The sequence below is a fragment of the Macadamia integrifolia genome, chromosome 8 (assembly GCF_013358625.1).
Source record: "Macadamia integrifolia cultivar HAES 741 chromosome 8, SCU_Mint_v3, whole genome shotgun sequence".
Classification (NCBI taxonomy): Eukaryota; Viridiplantae; Streptophyta; class Magnoliopsida; order Proteales; family Proteaceae; genus Macadamia; species Macadamia integrifolia.
In genome coordinates this window covers 18479017-18499788 of record NC_056564.1, presented here as the reverse complement: position 1 = coordinate 18499788, position 20772 = coordinate 18479017, and the positions used below count along the sequence as shown (strand labels likewise).

The window sequence follows — 20772 nt, the reverse complement described above, 5'->3', positions numbered from 1 at the left end:
ATATACTAGCGCCTCCTTGTGTATATCTGTCTCCATCCACAATAGGGGCATATATATTATGTCATTTCATTAAAGGTAGGAGAGAGAGACACAAGAAGAAGCTACAACCTAGAGGCTAGAGTACACTACTTAGATTGGCAACATTCTTGACCCATTTGTTTATATACGGGAGAGGGTTCCACCAATAGGGTGCAATAGGAGAGTCAAGAGTGTTCCGAAGAACCCACAAGGATGGGATTCTCTCATTTTTTAGTAAGAGGCGGGTTGATCATTTTGCCTCCCCCCTCTCTATGTTTGGGTGTGGGGATCACATTGCCTTTTAGGCTTCTTTTTAACTTTAAATATAAGCATAGTAAATCAAAACAGAATCAGGCCAACCTGAAATCAAAATAATAAAAACCCAATGAATGAAAATTTAAATAAATCAAATAAGATAAAAACCGAGCCTTCTCTTATGAGGCCAGATTCAATTTGGCCCGATCCAGCCTATGACCGGTTCAACCCAACTGAACCTGACCAAATCAACCGTGTCAAGACTCAAGAGACTCAAGATTCTCAAGATTCTCAAGACTTTACACTAGAATTGGCCGTAGATTTAAAATCGAAATTGTAAATAGATGTTAATAAGGAATGTTACGGCATTTCTCTAAAAAAAGAAGGGTATCTTTGTCCGTCCGTCAATCGAGGGTTTAAAAAAGACAACACATCCGCCACTTCATCCATTGCCAGGTTGGCATCCACGCCAGCTAGGACTACATAGGGCCGCGCATGAGCCCTTAAAAAGAGAAAGAGAACGAGAAGACAACCCCTTCCTTGCGTCCCCTCTCTTCTCTCGTCTCGTCTCTTCAAGTTCAAGGCGTGGCTTTTAGCTCTCAATTACGCTTCCCTCTCTCTCTCTTCTCTCTCTCTACCAGCAAAAGAAAATACGTCTTCAAGCACTCATCGATTACCCTGTCTCCTTCACATTCACATCTACATCCACAGAGAGAGAGAGAAAGTCTCTGCTCCATACTCTCTCTCTTTCTCTCTCTCTCTCTTCGATCACATGATCTGAGTCGTTCCGTTTTGATTTCTGTCGCAGCTTTTGACTCTACCGCAGCAGACAAGAAAGGGGGAAGCTCAATACCTTCTGTCTGTCGTGGCTTGCTTCTTTCCATCTTTTCTTGTTTCTCCTTCTGTTTGTTTCCTTTCAATTTCTTCTTATAAATTTCAGTGGAGATGGAGAGGTGGGAGAAACCGCTTCGGGAAGACAGATACAGACACGCAAGGGCAAACCCATCTTTCTCTTCAACCCTTCTCGACGTTATCTACCGCTCGATCGACGAAGGCGAGGACCCAAGAGAAGAAGAGCTGATCCTTTACAGAGAGACCATGAGAAAGAAACAGAGCAGTTGTGTTCGTGGAAGCAGCGTTTTGCCAGAGGAAGAGATGGCAAATCTTCGACGAGCTTGCCTGATCGAACAATGGATGGAGAAGAAAGTAAGCGAGAAGGTCGTAGTTCGTCGGAAGTCGTCGGCTCCGGATTTCGATTTCAAGCCACCAAAACGAGGGAACGATCGAAATTCTTTGTTGTTAAATTCTACTTCAAGCTCTTCAGATTCCAGCTGTGGAGGAGGGTTTTCTTCTTCTGAAACCGAGTCAGTTTACGGCGCGAGGTCGAGATCCTCAGGTTTGAAACCAGTTCGAACTGTGGTTCCCGTTCGATCGGAGAAGCCTCCACGCCACGAACAGCAACAGAGGCAGTTCAACGATTTTGATGCTCATTTCCAGCAGAGAAGCAACTCTGTACCTCAGCAAAAGCCGAAGCACGAAAGTGGTTTCACCAAGACAAAATCTAGAGCTTTAAAGATCTACGGTGATCTAAAGAAGGTGAAGCAGCCCATCTCGCCTGGCGGTCGGCTCTCCAGTTTTCTCAATTCTCTGTTCACGGCAGGTAATCAGAAGAAAGCAAAGATCTCTTCTTCTACTTCTTCAGTTGGAGGCATTGACGATGAGAGGAAATCAAAATCCGCACAGGCGTCGACGTGCTCGTCTGCTTCCTCATTCTCAAGGTCCTGTTTGAGCAAAACCCCATCTTCGAGAGGAAAATTAAGCAATGGCATGAAGAGGTCTGTACGGTTCTACCCTGTTAGTGTAATTGTCGATGAGGATTGTCGACCCTGTGGACATAAATCTCTCTACGAAGACGATCCCAATTTGAAGGCCATAAAAACAGTTAGGAAGATTGGAGAAGCTCCTTTGCACAACGAAGAGCTCCAATTCCATCTCAGGGAGAAGAACCGTCGTGTAGAAGAAGCCGCACGGGATCTTCTTAAAGGTTATCAGAAGAAATGTGACTTTAACATGAGAGATCTTCACGAAGACGTCGATGACGATGAAGACGATGATGATGCAGCAAGCTATTCAAGTTCTGATCTTTTTGAGCTCGATAACCTTGCAGCGATTGGCATCGAACGGTATCACGAAGAGCTGCCGGTGTATGAAACAACTCATCTTCACACGAATCGCGCCATTGCTAATGGCTTGATACTGTAGTTGTTAGAGAGGGGGAAAATGTTGAAATTGAAAGAAAAAGAAGAAAATATTATCCGTTTAATTACTGGTTTTGGGGGGTGGGTGGGGGGGGGGTTTACATCAGAGAATAAAATTTTAATAATTTTTATTTTCGTTTAATTTACTTATATTTGGTTCTTTATTAACTAATTGAGAGTGAATTAGTTGTTCCTTTAATTTGTTCGTTTAATTGAGTTGGTGAATTTTCTAGATCCTTACACAAAAGATTCGTAAGATCTGATAGAGAAGGAAGGAAAGTGAAAATGGGAATTTGGAAGTCGAAGAAGCAATGAAGATTCGAGATCGTGTTCACACGTAAAATGGGAAAAGTAGCAGATCGAGGAAGACGAAGAGAGAAGGTAAAGCTACGCAGAACTTCTCCATGAGAGGGAGAGAAAGTTAAAGCTTTTGCTTTCTGTGGGGTCTCTCTCAGTCGCTTGAGCATTGCGTCACTAGAGAGAGAAAGGGAAGAAGATCATTTTATTCATTCGTAGATCGTATCAAGAGTTTAGGCTTTTGAGGGGATAGGATTTACGAGAGAACTACTGGTCCTCTACTACTACTACTTCCATTATCGGTCAAAAGGAAGCTCAGTGTAGAGGATCTGTTTGGGAATCCTTTTTGCTGAACCCCAAAAGAAGAGGGAAAAAGAAAACCAAAAATTCCAATTCAGACCTGCCGGAAACTTGTGGTTCACACTTCACCGGCGGTATGTGATGGTAGTGGGCTAGTCATTTCCCGGGCCTTGTGTCCGGTCATAGGAGCCATGCTGCCGAACAGGTTCCTTTAGCCTGAAATAGAAGAACTAGGCGTGCTTGCAAGGTACTTACCATAACACTGGTTTAGGAAAAGATGTCATTACTGGGACATTGTAATAGTGTTCATGCCTATTGGGAATTAGAATCAACCCACTCATTAGTTAATGGTTCTAGATCTGAGGTTTGGAATTGATCAACTTATTGATCCGATTATGATCTTGTTGGTACGAAATCTTCCCTTATGTTACAGTCAGTTTACCGTGTTAGTGAGTGTGCAGGCGTGCCAGAATCTTTCTTGACCAGGTTCAGTATTAAACCGGACTTCGATCAAGCAACTTGGGTTCTCCTCTTCCCCCGATAGCACCAAGGACTTTCTAACCTTCAAAACCTCCAATTTTCTCTTCTTATATATCTTGAGAGTTAACCGTTCCACCACCCACCTCATTCGCCCATTTCTCCCATGAAGTGATTCCTCCAGCATATTGTCGCCACTTGTTCCATTAATATCCATTTTCATGAATATGCCTTAACCACCTTTGTGTGCTGATATTGCATTGGATGTGAGTAATGGATTGATACGATCAATTCACGTTTTTCCTTTTATTCTCAATATTGCCCCTACAACGTCATCAGGTGCATATACTTTTTTTCTTTTTGAATTTTGACGCCAACAGATCCCGACACATTAGAGTCGGAAACTTTAAGAAACAGGACCAATCATCCAGAACTGGACTAATTTACACCCCTACTCGGTTACTCACACCCACACACTATGAGCCTTAGGGCTCATACTAAGGGTTTAAAAACCTAAATCGGAATCCAGATCTAACCTAGACTTCTTCCTTAAGAATCAGTTTGAGTCGGATCAAGGGAATCAAGATCCAATTCAGTCTCATCTTTTTTCACATAGAATTGGCCTGAGCCGAATCGGGGGAATCAGGATCTGATCAGATTATTCAACCGAAAGAAAAAAAGGATCTGATCAGATTTTTAAAATCCTAGCTCATACTGATACTTTCTCTTCATACAAATGTGGGCCCTTTACTGATTGAATCCGTCTCCTTCTCTCATTTGTGTGGTTTTCTATGTTAGTCTAACATCGTGGGAAAGAACAGTTGATTTGGATCATCAAATTCAACATGTGGACATGATAAGTGATACTCTGTCTGACCAACAGTTAAGATTAATCCATTTTATCTCCACATGGCCTAAAACCCATAGCCTTTTGTGCTACACTTTTTTGCCATCTTCAAAACAGTAAATTGATAGATTACACTATAAAAAGTCTAAATGAAGGATTAGATGTCTCAATTCATTGTGGGATCTTGGCTTGTGAAAGTAAGCTAAGCTATCTCAACTCTCAAGCGATTTGAGGATCATATCTTTAAACTTAGATTGCTTAATTTGCTTAATCATTGTTTTAACACATTGATGAGCACTAGCTAGCTAAGTCAAATTCCGCTCATCAACACTACAAAGTTAGTGGATCAATGGCTAGGGAATGCAACATGGTAGGGCACTAGGGCCTCCCTAGTCTTATCTCAACTGCCTCTTAATTGTCATGATATGAGATTTTCTTCTTTTTGTTTGTACATAATAATATGGGTAAGTGTTTTCTATCCACAAGAGGTCCATGCACCATATATACAGGGGTGCACAACCTTGGGCAAGGACAAGATGATTATTTCTGGTATAAGGGTCTCTCTCATGGAAAATTACCCTTACACCTGTGGCGGTGGTATGTGTTTTCTTACATTCTCTCTCTCTCTCTCTCTCTCTCTCTCTCTCTCTCTCTCTTCTTTGACACTTTGGATGTGAATAATCTCTCACCCTCTTTAGCATTCCTAATTGGTTGGTCATGGGGATTCCATCCCATGTGATCCCAATTATAAATATAAATCTTTTTTTTTTTTAAGGCAAAGAAACCCTATCCGTCTAGCATTTTCACGCCCAGACACAACTAGGCGTGAAAATACCTAATGCGTCTAGGGTCAGTTGGATCTTCTCACACCAGTTGTGTCTAGGTGTGGGAAGTGCTAGATAGACATGGTTATTCCTCCTTTATTATAATTATAATTATTATTGTTATTATTATTATTATTATTATATATATATATATTTTCTAAGTTACCTTTCTTTTCTTTCTATTTTATATTTCTAACAAATCCTATAGGATCAAGATTTCCTCGAGCCACCGCAAAGAAGGAATTCTTTCATTGTGCCCATCATTGCACTTGGATGCCATGCCAACGAAAATGAAGAATATTTTAAATCTCCAATATATTAGAAGAGAGTAATGATAACTTTAGATTCATGGATTAAAAAAAAAAATCATTTCAATATGCCCAAAAAACAACCCATAACAAAATAAAAAATGAGATGAGAAGTGAGGCAAAAACGAAGCCGTCACAATAAACTAAATTAATGATAAATTAAATTAATACCTATGGTCTAATGTATAAGAGTGGACTTAAGAGGACCACATCATCATATCACATTCTTATGTGCAAACTAAGTAATTCTATTTATAGTGTTTAATTGACCATTGTTGTAGACCCTTTTCTATTAAAAACTAGAAATTGTTCTTCAAGCATACATTGAGCTTCTTACTTTATCATTATAAATAATTATTTCTTAATACAAAAATAAAGATAAAGATTGAGAAAAAATAGAAATGGTTAGAGTCTAGGTAGGACACATGGTAGCCATGCAAGGGCTTTCAAACTAAACGTGCGAGATTCCCATGATTCAAAATATCGAAAGAGATTAGAATCAACTCTTAATTAATTGAAGTGTTTGTTATTGAACTAAAAGATATAATATGACCAGAGGCCACAAGACAAAACAAAATAACCTTTTAATACAGTTCATCAAATTCTAAGGATGCTGGCTTTGAGTTTGATGTTGTTCTTCCTCGGTGAAGTGGGAAGTTGTGAACAATGATGCTATAATGTACGGTGATCAGTATGACAGCCTAGCTATGCCTTAGGCCGTTGACTCCCCCTTGCAATTCCCATATCTGCCTAGCCTCTCTAATCATAACTGTCCACCTTAGAGGATTAGATTACAATTTAAAAAAAAAAAAAACACTTTGCCTACTACAGTCTTTCTAACCTAGAAAAAAAAAAAAAAAAAAAAAAAAGTTGCAAAAAGTGCAATTGGTATGTGATACAAAGGTTTGAGCTTATGCTTGCCAAGGAAATAAAGAATATGTACATACATAATATGATAAAATAACATAACGATTTAATGATTGATTTATATATTTATTTCTCTCTTTAAATTATGTATCTTCATAACATAATTTGAAGATTCAAACTATGATTTTTCAAGTTATAACCATGGTTGGGATGTCTTTTAGTAAGTCTAGATTGACTATGAATCAAATGAAACTCAACTTATCACGTGAGAGGGGGTGGAAAACTCTAAATAATGGCCAGCACCTCCGAATGATAAAATGAGGTGTCTAAAGAAGACCAGCCATTAATTTATATTTTAATCATGGCAACATGATTTTGAGAATTCTTTTTTTTTTTTCTCACTGATTTGGGCATCTTTCACTATTTTTGGCCTTGCGTCCAAATTAGCCGAAGGCATACTCTTTGCGAGCTAGATCTACGGAAGTGTTTTTCGATTTGGGAAGGATACCATGCAACAAAAACTTTCTTTAAAACACAGTCATTGCATGTGATAAAAAGCCCATTCCAAATAAAATAAATACAAGGAACCAAAAAAATAAATGTCACATTGAATTAAACACAGAAGACCATCCCCAAACTCAGCATTTTACATGTCCGTAAATTCATTTATGTTTAAAAGCCTAGGAGGCTATCATAGTAAGTAGAATAAATAAAAGCTCCATATCTTGGTTAGAGTTTGATATTTCCTACTCACATATTCTTCCATTTCTTTTTAGCTGTACAGACCACACCACACTGAAAGGTAGTGAGAGGGTGAAGCATGAAGGAATGACTTGGTGCGTTTAATCATAATTGAAAAATTATGTTGTGACTTTGGTGAATTATTTGAGCCAAGCAAAACAAACATAAAATCTGGTCAAGAATCATGAAAACTCATCTAAGTTTTAAAAAAATAATCACACAATGTCCAAGTTATTCTGATTTTTCATTGACTCGGTGTTTTTGTTCAATTCATGATTTTTTTTTTCTTTTTTTGGGAGGGGGGTGGAGGGAGAGGGGTGGAAGATTATACATAGACTACAGGAGAAGAAAGATTAAAAAAAAAAATGACTAATTTTGTTCAAGTTTGACTTGCCTAACTCACCAGGTTTTGAAAAGGCCGAGTTCAGTCTAAAAATGTAATTTTCCATGCAACAATGCGTTAAATAACAGATTCTTGTAATCACTGATATCTAGAGGCCTTTTTTCTATTTACCTCTGAGATTAAATTATCATTATATAGGCAGTAATAGTATGACTGTTAAACAGATCTTTGTACGTCGTCCAATCTCAGTCGGGATCATAATCATCAACTTGACAAGAATACCCAACAGTTTAAGAAAGAAAATTGTAGGAAAATTGCCGATTAACATTAGAGTATCCATTTAATTGTTACTATACAAATAAATGCATAAAAGAAAGTAGGAAAATTTTCCAAGAAGACAAATTTTAATGTGAATTATTGTTATTGGACCACTCAAAATATCAGAAATGAATGGTCTTTCACCACTCTGAGAGAGAGAGAGAGACTTGGATGAGCTGAAATAGACAGGAGGAAACAAGGAGAGACAGAGAGAACTACCAAAACTCCCAGGTCTAAAGGCCAAAGCTATCAATGGATCCCGGCCGGGGAGCAGTCCCACGTGAGAGGAGGCTCTTGGGATCTCTCTAACAAGCATGGGTTTGCCTCTCGATAGCGATTGCTTGGTGGGGGACTTCCCACCAACCAAACGTTACTCCAACGCCAACCTTCAGTGCCTCTTCTTCTTCTTCTTCTGCTTCTCTGGAGTCTGCAATATTAGCAAAGTAATTGAGGAGGTTAATTAATGGGTGAAAACTCCAAGCCATGCATGATTGAATAAGACTAATAATTGAGGTTTAGGCTTAATTATATCTTTAAAAAGTTTAAAATAATTTCTGGGTGAGAATTATTGGAGCTGGGTCATCTGTGTTACTCACCAACCATGCAATCTGGAGATATTGATACGTTTTTAGTATTAGTAATTAGTAGCTAAATCACCATTAGTGTCTTAAATGAACCCTGCATGCCATAGATAATGCCAACTTATGTCTGCCTTTGCCTGCAATTAGGAGTGAAGACTAAAGAGATCAAGTAGGGTCCGGGTTGAAACTTTGAATTGCATTTTAGATTCATTTACTTTTTGTTGTTTCCTCCACAGTTGGAGTCTTGGACCAGAGAGAGACAGATGTTGGGATTAATTGGTTCACTTTAGGTCCCATCTCATACTCTCATTATCTCGAAGGACAAGTCAAGGGGACCCTAACAACCCTATTCTCCCAAATGTAATATGTCACCTGACCCCTCCTCTCCAACCAATCTCTAATTTCTCATCCAGTATTATCTTTATGTCATGCTCAATGTTAAGGTACAATGTCTTGCATTTGTATACCAAATCCTTTTTTTTTTTTTTTTTAAACTACATAGGTATTTTGGTAATGTGTTCCATGTATATTTTAATAAATTTATAATGATGGTTCATTCTTTGTAATCTGAGAGAGGTATGAGGACGAACTATCGTAACCCTATTCTTCATTAATTGTGAAGCTACAGATCCTATCTCACCATGAATGTAAACAATTTTATTGAACCATATAAATCATTGTATTATGTGATTGATTTAGGTATTCATTTCTACAAATTGATGAGGAAATGGAGAAGGGAGAATAGGGTCTACCTAAAGACCAAATTTGGAAGAAATATATTTCTTAGGGTCTGAGCCTCTTTATGCCGAGGGGCCCTGCCCACGGTAAATCCACTCACGTGAAGCTTGAAATCCTGGCCGGCCCTGCATGTCTCATGGTCTCAACACAGTATCAGATGCAACCATATTATGTTCGACTGATATCAATCACCACCCTCTCATCCTCTCCTCCACGGTCTCAGAGTCTTGAGACTGTTGACAGTATAGAAACGTCCACCATTCACCAATACCAATAATAATTAGTAGTGTAGGGTAGGGAGGTGCCCTTATTTGTCTCCTTCTAGCCAGGCAGCTCGGTCATAGTTGTTTCCTTGATTAGGAGTGTTAATCGGTGGGTTTGGTTTGGTATTGATTTTGGTTTGTTTTGTTGGTTTCAATGGATGAATTTGAAACTAATCCAATAAGAAAAGGTTCAATTTTTATTTGGTTTTGTTTGAATTTCTTATTCATTATTTATTGATTTGATATCGGGGTCAATTCGGTTTATCATATATATATATATATATATATATATATACATATATGTGAGAGAAGAAAAAAAAACAGTTTTTTTTTTTATGATTTCCGGGTTCGTATCACTTTACTTTGATTTCTATTGTTTTGATGCAGTCTGGTTGGGTTTGACATCAGAATACTCCCTCCAGAAGTCGATCTAGTTTGGGTCAATCTTATCCTTATCACCAGTTCAGGCTAGGCCCCTACCTTGACGTGTAACCACAAATGACGTGAGTAACACCGTACTTCTCAGTCCTTTTGATGTATGGATGCGCATGGTTACATATGCCTTTAAAATGTTGGGAGTTAGAGTTATAGTCTCATATTAATTTATTATCACGTTTTTTATGTTTTCATATATTTGAGGAGTTCTTTCCATTTAATGTCTTAGATTTTTTTTTTTTTTAATTATCTTAAGGTTTTGAACTGAACCTCCAACGGTATCAAACATGCCCGAGTCAGTTTTAAAGAATAGGTTGTGAGCCTTTATAATTGTGAATTCTAGAGTTATAGTCTCGCATGGGTTTTGTTGCGACCAAGAATCGACCGTTGGCTGGGAGAGACCTGTAAAATGCAGAGAAGCTGAAGAGTGGCTCCCAGAGGGATTTCTGGCAATAATAAAGAGTTGTGGAGAGAGAAGGATTGGATCCCCTTTTTACCTAGAGTTGTTGTTCTTTATTTATAGGCATCGAGTATGGTGAAGCCTTAATCCCAATAAGGGGATGAAATTTTGTGCTTACCATTGTAGATAAGTGCATTGAATCAGTGGAAGTCTTAACAATTTATTCATGTCCTTATTATCTTGTACACTTTAAAAGCTCTCTCCAATTATTGCCTTAATGTGTTAAATTAAATCCTCCAATATATATTGTATCAAAGCCTAAGATTCTTTTCTACACTTACCTTCTCACATTGTGAATCTATCATATATTTAAAAAAAGTAAAAGAAAAACTTGTATGTTTGTTATTTTATTGCATTGATCGGTCATAAATTTCAGACTTCAAGAAAAAAGATTTTGAGAGTTTCATCAATTTGAAATGGAGAGGAAGCAAAAGAAGTAGCAGAGACAGAAAAGACAGCTTTAGTTAAAGAATTCTGAGAAAAGAGAGAGAGACAGAGGGGATCAGGGTAGAACAATAACAATTGTGAAAGAGAAAGAAGAAAGATAATGTGCATTTTGGCGATCCCGAGGAGGAAGTGGTGGGAGGTTGGTGGTTCTGCAACTGGAACAGCCTTCTTTTGGGGGGGACTTCTTTTTTTTCTTTTCCCTGCCTTCTCTTCTTTTTAGTTTAGAAAGCGAAAGGCAAGGAGGAAGATATTGATGGTTTGGGATCTAAAACCAATCCTTCACTCCCTCTGTAGCGATTCTATTTTTATTCTTTCTCTTCTTTAGTTCCCTTCCTCTGCCTCTACCCAATTGGCCACTTCCTGAGCTTATTTTCGAGAAGGATTGAAAATTATATTGTTTTTTGAGGGAGGAGTGTGGCCATGCACCTAACATGGAAACGGATCAGTAGCTCGTATAATCACCTAGTCGTACGAGTCAGCATCTAACACCTGTCTATTTTGTTTCAAATATATCATTATTTATCCTTATAATGGTAAAAGGTGAGGCAGGTGTTAGATGCTGACTCGTATGACCAGATGATCGTACGAGCAACGGATCCTATCTCTCCCCCATAAAATGGAAAATGACAATTCTATTGATGTTTCCTTATGCATTTCTATCGGCCCTTGGACACACATAGGAATTGCACCCACCACAGGGAGATTGAATCTGTTGTTCATACAATTACCTGGTCGTACAGGTGAATATCCAACACTTATCCTTCTTGCTTCCAAATATATCCCTTTTCGTCATGTAATTGTAGAAAGTGGAATAAGTATTGGATGCTCACATATACAACTAGGTGATCGTACAAGCAGCGGATACATTCCCCCCCCCCCCCAAGAAACACTTTTCCCTTTTCTTCACCTATAGAGAAGAGAGAATCTCAAATATAACGGTGATATGATTTTGTTATTGAATTTTCGCATCATTGTTAATTCTCACTCCACATACTAATCAAAGGGTTCAGATCACCAAATGAAGGTTACCCCCCACCCCAAAAAAAAATACCAAATGTAGAAATTCTGAACGGTATTCTAAGAAAACCTGAAATCTTTATTTGGTGGGGTCGTTCAAAATTGTATACATGTTCTGGACCGTGCAGGTCCAAGTGGGCAAAAGTGAAATCCAACGAACATGATCCATCCTAGTGGTATCTTTGTATGGATCATTGAGAATTGTCTAATTGAAATCTTTGGAATCATACGGCTTTCATTCTCTTCTTCTTCTTTACTCCTTGCTTCACTAATTTGACTAGAATCGGGAAAATGATTTGATTTTGGTGGGCCGCCAACAGACATCACCGACCTACAACTCCACCCATTGATTGTGTTGCTGATCTTTGGTGGAAACAGAGCAAGACCTTAAGGTATGAGATGGAAATAACCAAACGATGTATTAAGTCACATCTAAAGTCATAGATACCTTAACGTATGAGGTGGAAATAACCTAAGGATGTATTAAATTACATCTAAGGTCGTAGATAATTGTTATGTTTGTCTTGAATTCTTGATTCGATTTGAAGAATGATCCGTTTTGACATATTTTGATGGCGATTTGAATGAGATTCTTTTTCTGAGATCTGCATATAATATTATCTGATCGACCATAACTTGATGAAGATCAACTCGACTTGAAGGAGTATATATATGTACTATCTTCTTGTTGAGCAAGCATTGTGAGATTTGGGGTTTTTTGTTTTAGGGTTTCTCGACGAATTTTCTTGCCATGATTTGGGTGTTCTTGAGAGAGATCTCCATTGTAACTTTTTTTCAAACATATTGAATCAACTTCTTATTCGCCTGAGGATGTAGTACACCACATCGGTGTATGAACCTCATTAAATCTGTGTCTTGTTTGAATCTGTATTTGTTTTTCTTCGTATTTGTTGATGTATGTTCTAACAATAGCTGATGTAAGATTATATCTCTATAACTTTTAATATCATAATATTTTTATCTTTCAAAACCCATAAACGGACCAGACATACGATGGGGTCATACTTCTTGAAAAACAATTAAATTAATACATAATATTTCTGTGACTTAAACGCCGTCAATAGGGCTTGACTTTGACCAAGTTTTAAGAGCAGTACCCTCTATGGGAGCCATGTTAACCACCAGAGCAATATGGCATATATTAATTAGGATTTAGAAGTAGGTGTCTGTGTGAGCATCAGAGGTAATGGGTAATGAGAGGAGGAATCAAAAGTCAATAGTGACAGACCCATATGGGGTGGCTAATTTAGTGAATATATAGTGATTAGCACATAATCACCACTCACTAATCACTTACCATTTTGAAATTTTGCATGGATTTGGTGGCTGCTGGATCTGCTCATCATCAATCTTTTTCATGTGAGAAGTGAGATCTCTTCGAATCTTAACAACTTCTTCCCTCGTTTAAAAATAAGTGGGGAAGGAATATTCCTTAAAAGATATAAGATTTTGAGATCATGGCATGATTGATGGCCATGCACTGACCATTGCAGAAAAGTGGAGACGATTGTGCTCAATTTGTGGCTTTGACTATTTCCTCATTCTTGGCACGTCTTAGATCCACAAAATATCCAAAAGCAATATCATACTCACCTGAATCAAAATTGGTCTCTCTCTCTCTCTCTCTCTCTCTCTCTCTCTCTCTCTCGATTTTTGTCTATAGTTATTTGTTGTTGTCAAAAATAAAAAAAGTTTATAGTTCTTTATTTTCATTAGATAATTGAGCACAACGTGAGACTATTCTGTCATGGCCTAGTAAAAGAATGCAACAACAACTTGAGGGCTTAAAGGGCTTTTTTAGTTTGAAGATCGATTCACATGAACCCATTTGTATCATAGGGATGAATACAATCTAAAGAATAGTGACATTCATTTGGAATATGTTGTGGTATCAAGTTATTCTCTAAGTTCTCTTGTATCACAAGTGGGAGCCTTCGCTTCCATCTCATCAATGAGTATTTATTTATTTAAAATTAGTAACAAATTTTGAGTGGCCACAAACACAAGGGGAGTGCAATCATGTGCCCCTATGTCTAAGTTCAAGGGCTGCCCTCGAACAAAAAAACACTTGCCCATAAAATTATTCTCATATTACAACAACATTTGAAAAACTGAGACCTTACCTAGAAAAAACTGGTAACATACCAAGATCAATTGAACCAATCACTATCTATTTTGGTTTGGTGTTTTATGAACCTAGGCACCTAATCATTCCAGTTTTGATCTTACCGAAAAGGGGAAAAGATTACCACAATGCAAGTATACATTTTTGCAGTTCCCTCGAATAGTTCATTGTTTATACAGAAAAGTGAAATGTCTAAAATAACCCCCCTCTCTAACCACCTCTATTGAAATATTGGAAAGTGGGAGCCCTAACTCAAGATGCTTGCAACAGAAAATGGGCATCGAAGGAACCCTATCACATGCTAGAAAAACTGAAATAATTGATGGAAACCAAATCAAACCAAACCAAAACCAACCGTTTGACATAACATTACTAACACACAATCGGTTGTCTTAAAAGGAAACTTTTATTTTCCTCCCCCAATTTATAGGCCCAACCAAGAATCATGCCTGAATAGAACTCCATGACTGCTTGGCAAAGAAGCTGTCTCTAAATATTTAAGGAAAACGACAACTTCATTCCATCTCTTCACTCCATTTTCAACATCACCACATGTGACATAAACATTATATAGATGATATTCTTGTCCAGGTTAGGCTAACCCACCAATGCAAATGTGTTAAAAGTCCTCATTTCCTTATTAAAGTAAGTAGATATATGAAGATAAGACATGAAGTTGATGCTGACTATAAGCACCCAATGTTTATCTTTTGTCATTTCAAAGTCTATATCATCTTACACTATAACCTACTATACACCACTATACGCCATTAATGGATCTTGCACCCAAGTCATTAATGTTTTCGTTAATAATAAGCTGCCAAAGAAGGTGACAAGGGAGATAATTTCAACCCTCCATAGTACTCCCAGTAGTGAGTTCTCAGTATTATAATGGTGGAAGAAGAAGTGATAGAAGTGATCAAAGTTGATTGATATGGACTGTAACGTGCTTACCTGAGATGCTTTTGTTGCCATCAAAGTGGTAATATTGGAAAAGAAAGAAAGAAAGCTCAGTTAGGTAGTAGAAGAAGAAGAGTATGGCATTATATGTTCAGAGGCTTTTGTCATTTCTGGGTTCTTATTTTCTTCTGTTTCTGTGACTTTGCCAGTTTGGCGTGAGTGTTATTAGTGAGAGTGGTCCATGACATAACCATCCTTTCAGGTTTTTAAGAAGGAACTCAGTGGTCATCTTTGGAGTTTGCCCCACCAATATATGACTTAAACCACTCAGTCACGCACGGATGGGTTACTTTTTCTCCTTTTTTCTCTGTAGAAGATCAGAGATTCGAGCACCCACTATCATTATATGAGTTCCAGTTGTGGATTTATTATCTGTCATGCATGTATCTTCTGTTACCAAAAAAATGCATGTATCTTCTAGCTTTCTATTTTGTCACAAGTGTTGAGAGCGGTAGTGGTATTGGTTTGAGCAATTTACATCTCCCTCCCCTGTATTTTGCTTTTATTTCACCCCCCCTCCCATGTGTTTTTTTAAATTCCACAAACCTCTCCTGTATTTTGACAAATTTGACAAAAAGTGTGACTCCTCATATTATGCTTGTTAAGATTTCAAAATACTTTTTAAATACCCAAATCACCCCTATAAAATGTAAATGGACCATTATACCCATTAGAAGATAAAGGTTCTTAATCTTCACTTTCGTCTCTCACGTGTAGAGGCTGAAGTAGCGGCTAGTGGTGGCGAGTGGCACTGAGCGATCGACGGAACCTCATTCGCCTTAGGGGTTGGTGTGTTTATGAAGATCAATTGTTTCTTGTATATGATTACATGCCTAATCTCAGCCTCGATCGGATTCTCTTCAAACGACCTGATTGCCCTGCGTCGCCGATTCTCAATTGGGAACGGAGATGGCGAATTGTGGCGGGTCTTGCGGCTGCTCTGTTCTATCTACATGAGCAATTGGAGACACAAATCATCCACCGAAATGTCAAGACTAGTAATGTCATGTTAGATTCCAATTATAATGCTCGGGTGGGCGATTTCAGATTAGCACGGTGGCTAGAGCATGATCTTGAATTTGCAGCACCATCTGTTGATAGCAATTATGAGTTCAGGATGGCAGAGATAACCAGAATTGGTGGCACAATTGGGTACTTGCCACCGGAGAGCTTCTAGAAAAAAAAAAAAGCATTGCTACTGCAAAATCTAATGTTTTTAGCTTTGGGATTGTTGTTTTGGAGGTGGCGAGTGGTCGGCGAGCAATCGATCTCGCCTACCAAGATGAGCGGATTGTCCTGCTTGATTGGGTTCGACGGCTATCTGATGAAGGTAAGTGTTTACAAGCTGGAGATACTCGATTACTTAGATGGGTCTTATGCGCTTCTTGAGATGGAGCTTTTAATCAATCTCGGCCTCCTCTGTACTTTGGGTGATCCACAGGGTTGAAATCGTCTACAATTCCGATCTCGTACAATTCTGTGCAATACCACCTTCAGGCGGTGACACGTGTATTGATGCCAATACAATGGCCCAGATCTGGTACAACTAATAAACCATTAAATCAGTGAAAAGGCATTTAAATCAGATCTGGGTCATTGCATTGGTATCAATACATGTGTCACCGCCTGAAGGTGGAATTGCACGGAATTGTACGAGATCGGAATTGCAGACGATTTTTTTCCCCACAAGTAAGGCCTAGTATGAAATGGGTTGTTGAAGTTCTTGCGGGTAATATCGTCGGCAAATTGTCGGCGTTGCCATCGTTTAAGGCCTACCCTCAATACATCTCCTATTCATCTTCCACTACCACCACAATCATAACAATTTCAACAATAATAGGAACATCAACAACAACAACAACAAATGCATCTCAATGGTCTAATTTAACATCTGGTTATGCAACTGCTGTTTGTGACACCATTTTTATGACAGCCATGGATGGGGAAACTAACAGCAATGGCCATGATGGGGAAACTAACAGTAACAGTCATATCAGTGGCGTTATTCCGAGCAAAATTCTTTCTGTTGACACACCACGAGAGATACCTTTCAAGGAAATCATTGCTGCTACGAATGATTTCTCGGAAGCTAGAAGAGTTGCAGAGCTAGACTTTGGTACTACCTACCATGGCTACCTAAAGAACCGTCATCATGTATCTCCATCGCGGTTTGAGTCCAAAAACCTCCCTGTCGTGGTGATGGGGTGAGTGGAATGTGGAATGTGAGGGTTTCATATTAGGGGTTAGGAGGATAGGGATAAGGGTAAAATTGACAAATAAAATTTTGTTAAAGGTAGAAGGGTAGAATCGTATTTTAACATCCACAACTAACAATTTACTAACAGAGTTATCTGACAAGAGAGGTATGTGGAATTTTTGAAAACACGGGGGAGGAGGGTGGAATAAAAGCAAAATACAAGGGAGGGGGATGTAAATTACTCTATTGGTTTTAACGAGGAAAAGGGGTTTGTTTCATTAAGGGTATAATGGGTATTTCATGTTTAAAAGAGTTGTTTAAGCATTACGAGAAAAAACCGGTTGACTTAATAGCCATTTCAAACGGTTGGGAGAGGTGAATGATAATTTTGGAAAAGTATGAGATCAAGTTGATATTTCGACATAGTTCAAAGGAAGGAAGTGATATTTCCTCTTATTTTTTTAATTTACCTATGATACTAGCCCAAACTGATACCAACCAATCTGTATTAGTCAATATTAGTAATCACGGGCACCAATACCAATACCTAAAACCTTCATTGGTGTTGAGGGTATGATGTATTTTATCACATGGATTTTATGGGTTGATTACATAGGGCATGAGTCCTTGAGGCTCGAAAGAATCAATATCTCTGTTACTCGAGGCCTTGACGAACTGGCGGGTCCATGACTAGGGTTCAAGAGCAGCAACCCTGAGGTGTGATTATAAAAAGTGAGAACCCTATTTTCCTTTGATAGTAGAGCAAATCTCTCGTCATCACATTGTGGACATAAACAATCTTGCCGAACCACGTAAATCTTTATGTTTGTATTGTATGCTTGCTTATTTGCAATTTTCATTCAATTCTGCATCATTTTAGGTATTTGTTTCTACAGTAGGTTCATTGAATCTCAAATGCATGCATCACTTGGATCAGCTTCTACTACATAGGTTAATTAAGTACCCTTCTTGTGTTTATCAATTTCAATTTTTTTCTACTTTCAGGGGATGTTTGGATTACCACCAATAGTGTATTCTAATTAATCTCATATATCATGTTGGCACTTCAATTAGCCTTTCAATTGGCTAAAAATTAAAGTAAAAGAGAAAAAAAATTACATTGAATTTGAAGTCTCACAAGTAAGGTAACCTGCTGAAGAAGATGCCAATGTGCTCCACTAGCTTTCTTATTAACCACTAACCAATAATCTTATTCATAATGATAATAACAGAAAATTTATAAAAATTTAAATATAAGCAAGGCAAATACGCTTAAGGCCTCACAAGGACTCGCCGTGGGAGTAAAATAAGATGCAAACTCCTGGAGAGGGACACAACTTGGTCCATGCCCACCCCAGGAGTTGTTCATGGTTCCCCAAGGCATCCTGGATGCTAGGAATAAGGGGGTTCCAAGGCAATCCATCACTTAGTTGGGCCGGTTGATTTATTGCATTTTTTTGTCCCGGCCCCCTTGGTCTAGCCTAGCTCCTGGTAAGAAGGCCCAGATCCTTGGGCAGGATAAATGGGGTCCTATATCCTCCTTGACTAAATGGGAGGGCTTGGGTTCCCCGAACGCCCGACAGAAAAATAATAATAATAATAATAAAGGTCCACCCCATCCTGGGCTCTCACCGAAACCCATCTCTGGAATCAAGGCCGTGAGGGGACAGAATCATCTGGCTGGCCTCCCAAAATCCCCTCTTCTTCCTCAAGTCAGCTTGGCTGGCGGCGTCTATAGAGGGAACCCTAAGGTGAATTGGGCTTCCATTATCTGGTTCTCTAGATATGTGCCGTGGATCAAGACAATATACTGGGTTTGGTGTTCTCAGCTCCCATTTATCCCATTTTGGGGTTGTTGAAGGTGGATAAAGGGATTCACTGTGTGTCATGGAGGCCAACAAGAGATTTTCTCTCATCATGAAACTCCCTGGAGACCTTAAAATTTTGATGGAGTCCAACGGATGTAGATACCGCAGTCTACATTTCGTTTTCGGTTTCGTATGTCTCCTGTATAGAGTAGTTTTGTGTATCCTTTTTCTCTTCTCATATAATCTCTTGCTGCTTTCCCTCTGCCCAAAAACGAGTGCAATTCTATGAAATTTTCACTCTTTTTTACCTGTTTCAGGCTGGAACTTGACCAGTGAGACAAGGTCTATCATCCCACAGACCTGCACCACAAGGCAATTGGTAACAAACTATAGATGTAGCCAACTGTTAAAGGTATGTAATGATGTGTGAACTTTCAACAATTTCTGGAGTCCATACATGTCGGGAAATGATTGCTGCAAGCTGTTGTTCTATAAATGATGCAGTTATTCGAAAATAGCCCAACTTAAAGATTTCCCAACAAACAAAAAGTCAAATGCTTGACACCATCCTCATTATTTTCAAATTGTTACATCTCCACAAGCCAAGCCAAGCCAAGCCAAGCCAATGTCTTTCCACAATCCTTCCCATGCTTACTTGGTTGATTGCGAATTCAGCCTTTGAACATCTACTAATTGGTACAGATCTCCTCGTCTCTGCTTTTCTAGGGGAAGGCTTGTTCTGTTGAGGTGTAGGGGGAAAAGAAAAAAGGGTAAAAAGCAACCAAAAAAAGAATGAAGCGTACTAGTAGATTTGAAAGTATTTTCTAGTTTTTCAAATCAAACATTGTTACCTTCTGAGCTCAATTGCTGAATAATCTATCTCTGCAACAACAATGGCCTCGTCATGCTCGGTAGTAGCAAGTACTTCTCCAAACTGTCACATAAATTTTCCAGTACTTCAGTACATGGCCTTTCTGCTGAAGTTCTAATCCTCAAAAACTCGACTTTATATTTTCACATTGACAGAAAAAAAAAGAAGAAAGTATATCTCACAGCTCTAAGACTCGTGACACTCAGTCCACAGAGAGTTTCAAGGATTGTCAGAATATCACTTTCACCACGAGTTGAGAAGACAATGAATAAATAAGCATTTAAATTATTTCCTTCTAACTTACAGGCCCAACAAGGGTAGAATGACCCCATGCGATATAACCAGCACCAGGATCTCGAGCAGGTGAACAGGTTGCGACATATAACTGCCACTCAAGAAAAATCACCACACAGCTTCATGTTAAAAGCTGGTTATAAGCATTTTAAGGCAGTTTTGGTCATTCAAAAGAAATATACATCTCGGAAATTTCATTAACTTACTAGTAATTGGGATCTAAAGAAAATGGTATATGATTCAATTTCCAGAATGATAGGAAATTTAAGAAACCTACTTGTCAGCAAACCACATATTCATTGCCCAAGGAGGAGGTATAGATCAACTTAGAGAATCATAAAACACTTACTCAAAATTATCTTATAAAATCAAATACTAATAAAAAAAAAACCATTTTTCTAAAAAAAGTTACATCATATACCAAATGCTTCCAATAGAGGTGCTTTAGAACAACTTCATTGTTATTGGACCAGCAAGGTAATTGGTCCAGTTGGGCTTATTAGAATTATGATTTGAGAAGAATTACTGAAATCACAAGAGCAAAATAGGCCTAGTTCATCTAAGCATATTTTTAAGAGCACGGGTAAAAGTAAATATATTAAAAAATAAAATATAAAAGGGAATTGAGAAACAGGAGAAATTCTTTTAATCAACACAAATATAAAAAAAAATCATTAACTTTTGGGTTTTTTTTTTTTTTTT

At 38.3% G+C, this 20772-nt stretch overlaps 3 protein-coding genes and 1 pseudogene across 3 annotated transcripts in view; 3 read left to right on the top strand and 1 right to left on the bottom strand.

The window, feature by feature from the left end:
* Nucleotides 1-820: 820 nt before the first annotated feature.
* On the top strand, nucleotides 821-2596 carry LOC122085697 (protein BIG GRAIN 1-like A). Its single transcript, XM_042654207.1, has one exon. The coding sequence runs from the start codon at nucleotides 1219-1221 to the stop codon at nucleotides 2533-2535; it is 1317 nt and encodes a 438-aa protein (XP_042510141.1). The 5' UTR covers nucleotides 821-1218; the 3' UTR covers nucleotides 2536-2596.
* Nucleotides 2597-8167: 5571 nt separating this feature from the next.
* LOC122086769 lies at nucleotides 8168-16347 on the top strand (annotated as a pseudogene).
* A 246-nt stretch (nucleotides 16348-16593) lies between these two features.
* On the top strand, nucleotides 16594-17157 carry LOC122086938 (receptor like protein kinase S.2-like). Its single transcript, XM_042655854.1, has one exon. The coding sequence runs from the start codon at nucleotides 16602-16604 to the stop codon at nucleotides 17106-17108; it is 507 nt and encodes a 168-aa protein (XP_042511788.1). The 5' UTR covers nucleotides 16594-16601; the 3' UTR covers nucleotides 17109-17157.
* Nucleotides 17158-19301: 2144 nt separating this feature from the next.
* Nucleotides 19302-20772, bottom strand: part of LOC122086937 (omega-amidase, chloroplastic-like) — an 11520-nt gene continuing 10049 nt past the window's right edge. Inside the window, exons 8-10 of the mRNA XM_042655853.1 lie at nucleotides 20081-20161; nucleotides 19757-19839; nucleotides 19302-19644 (exon numbers count right to left, since the gene is read on the bottom strand). Of these exons, the coding sequence (XP_042511787.1) occupies nucleotides 19557-19644; nucleotides 19757-19839; nucleotides 20081-20161 (252 nt within the window). The 3' untranslated portion in view covers nucleotides 19302-19556. The remainder of the gene's footprint in view (nucleotides 19645-19756; nucleotides 19840-20080; nucleotides 20162-20772) is intronic.

Coding starts and splice junctions, on each gene's coding strand:
- LOC122086938 (XM_042655854.1), top strand. CDS start 16,602: ATGAAATGGGTTGTTGAAGTTCTTGCGGGTAATATCGTCGGCAAATTG.
- LOC122085697 (XM_042654207.1), top strand. CDS start 1,219: ATGGAGAGGTGGGAGAAACCGCTTCGGGAAGACAGATACAGACACGCA.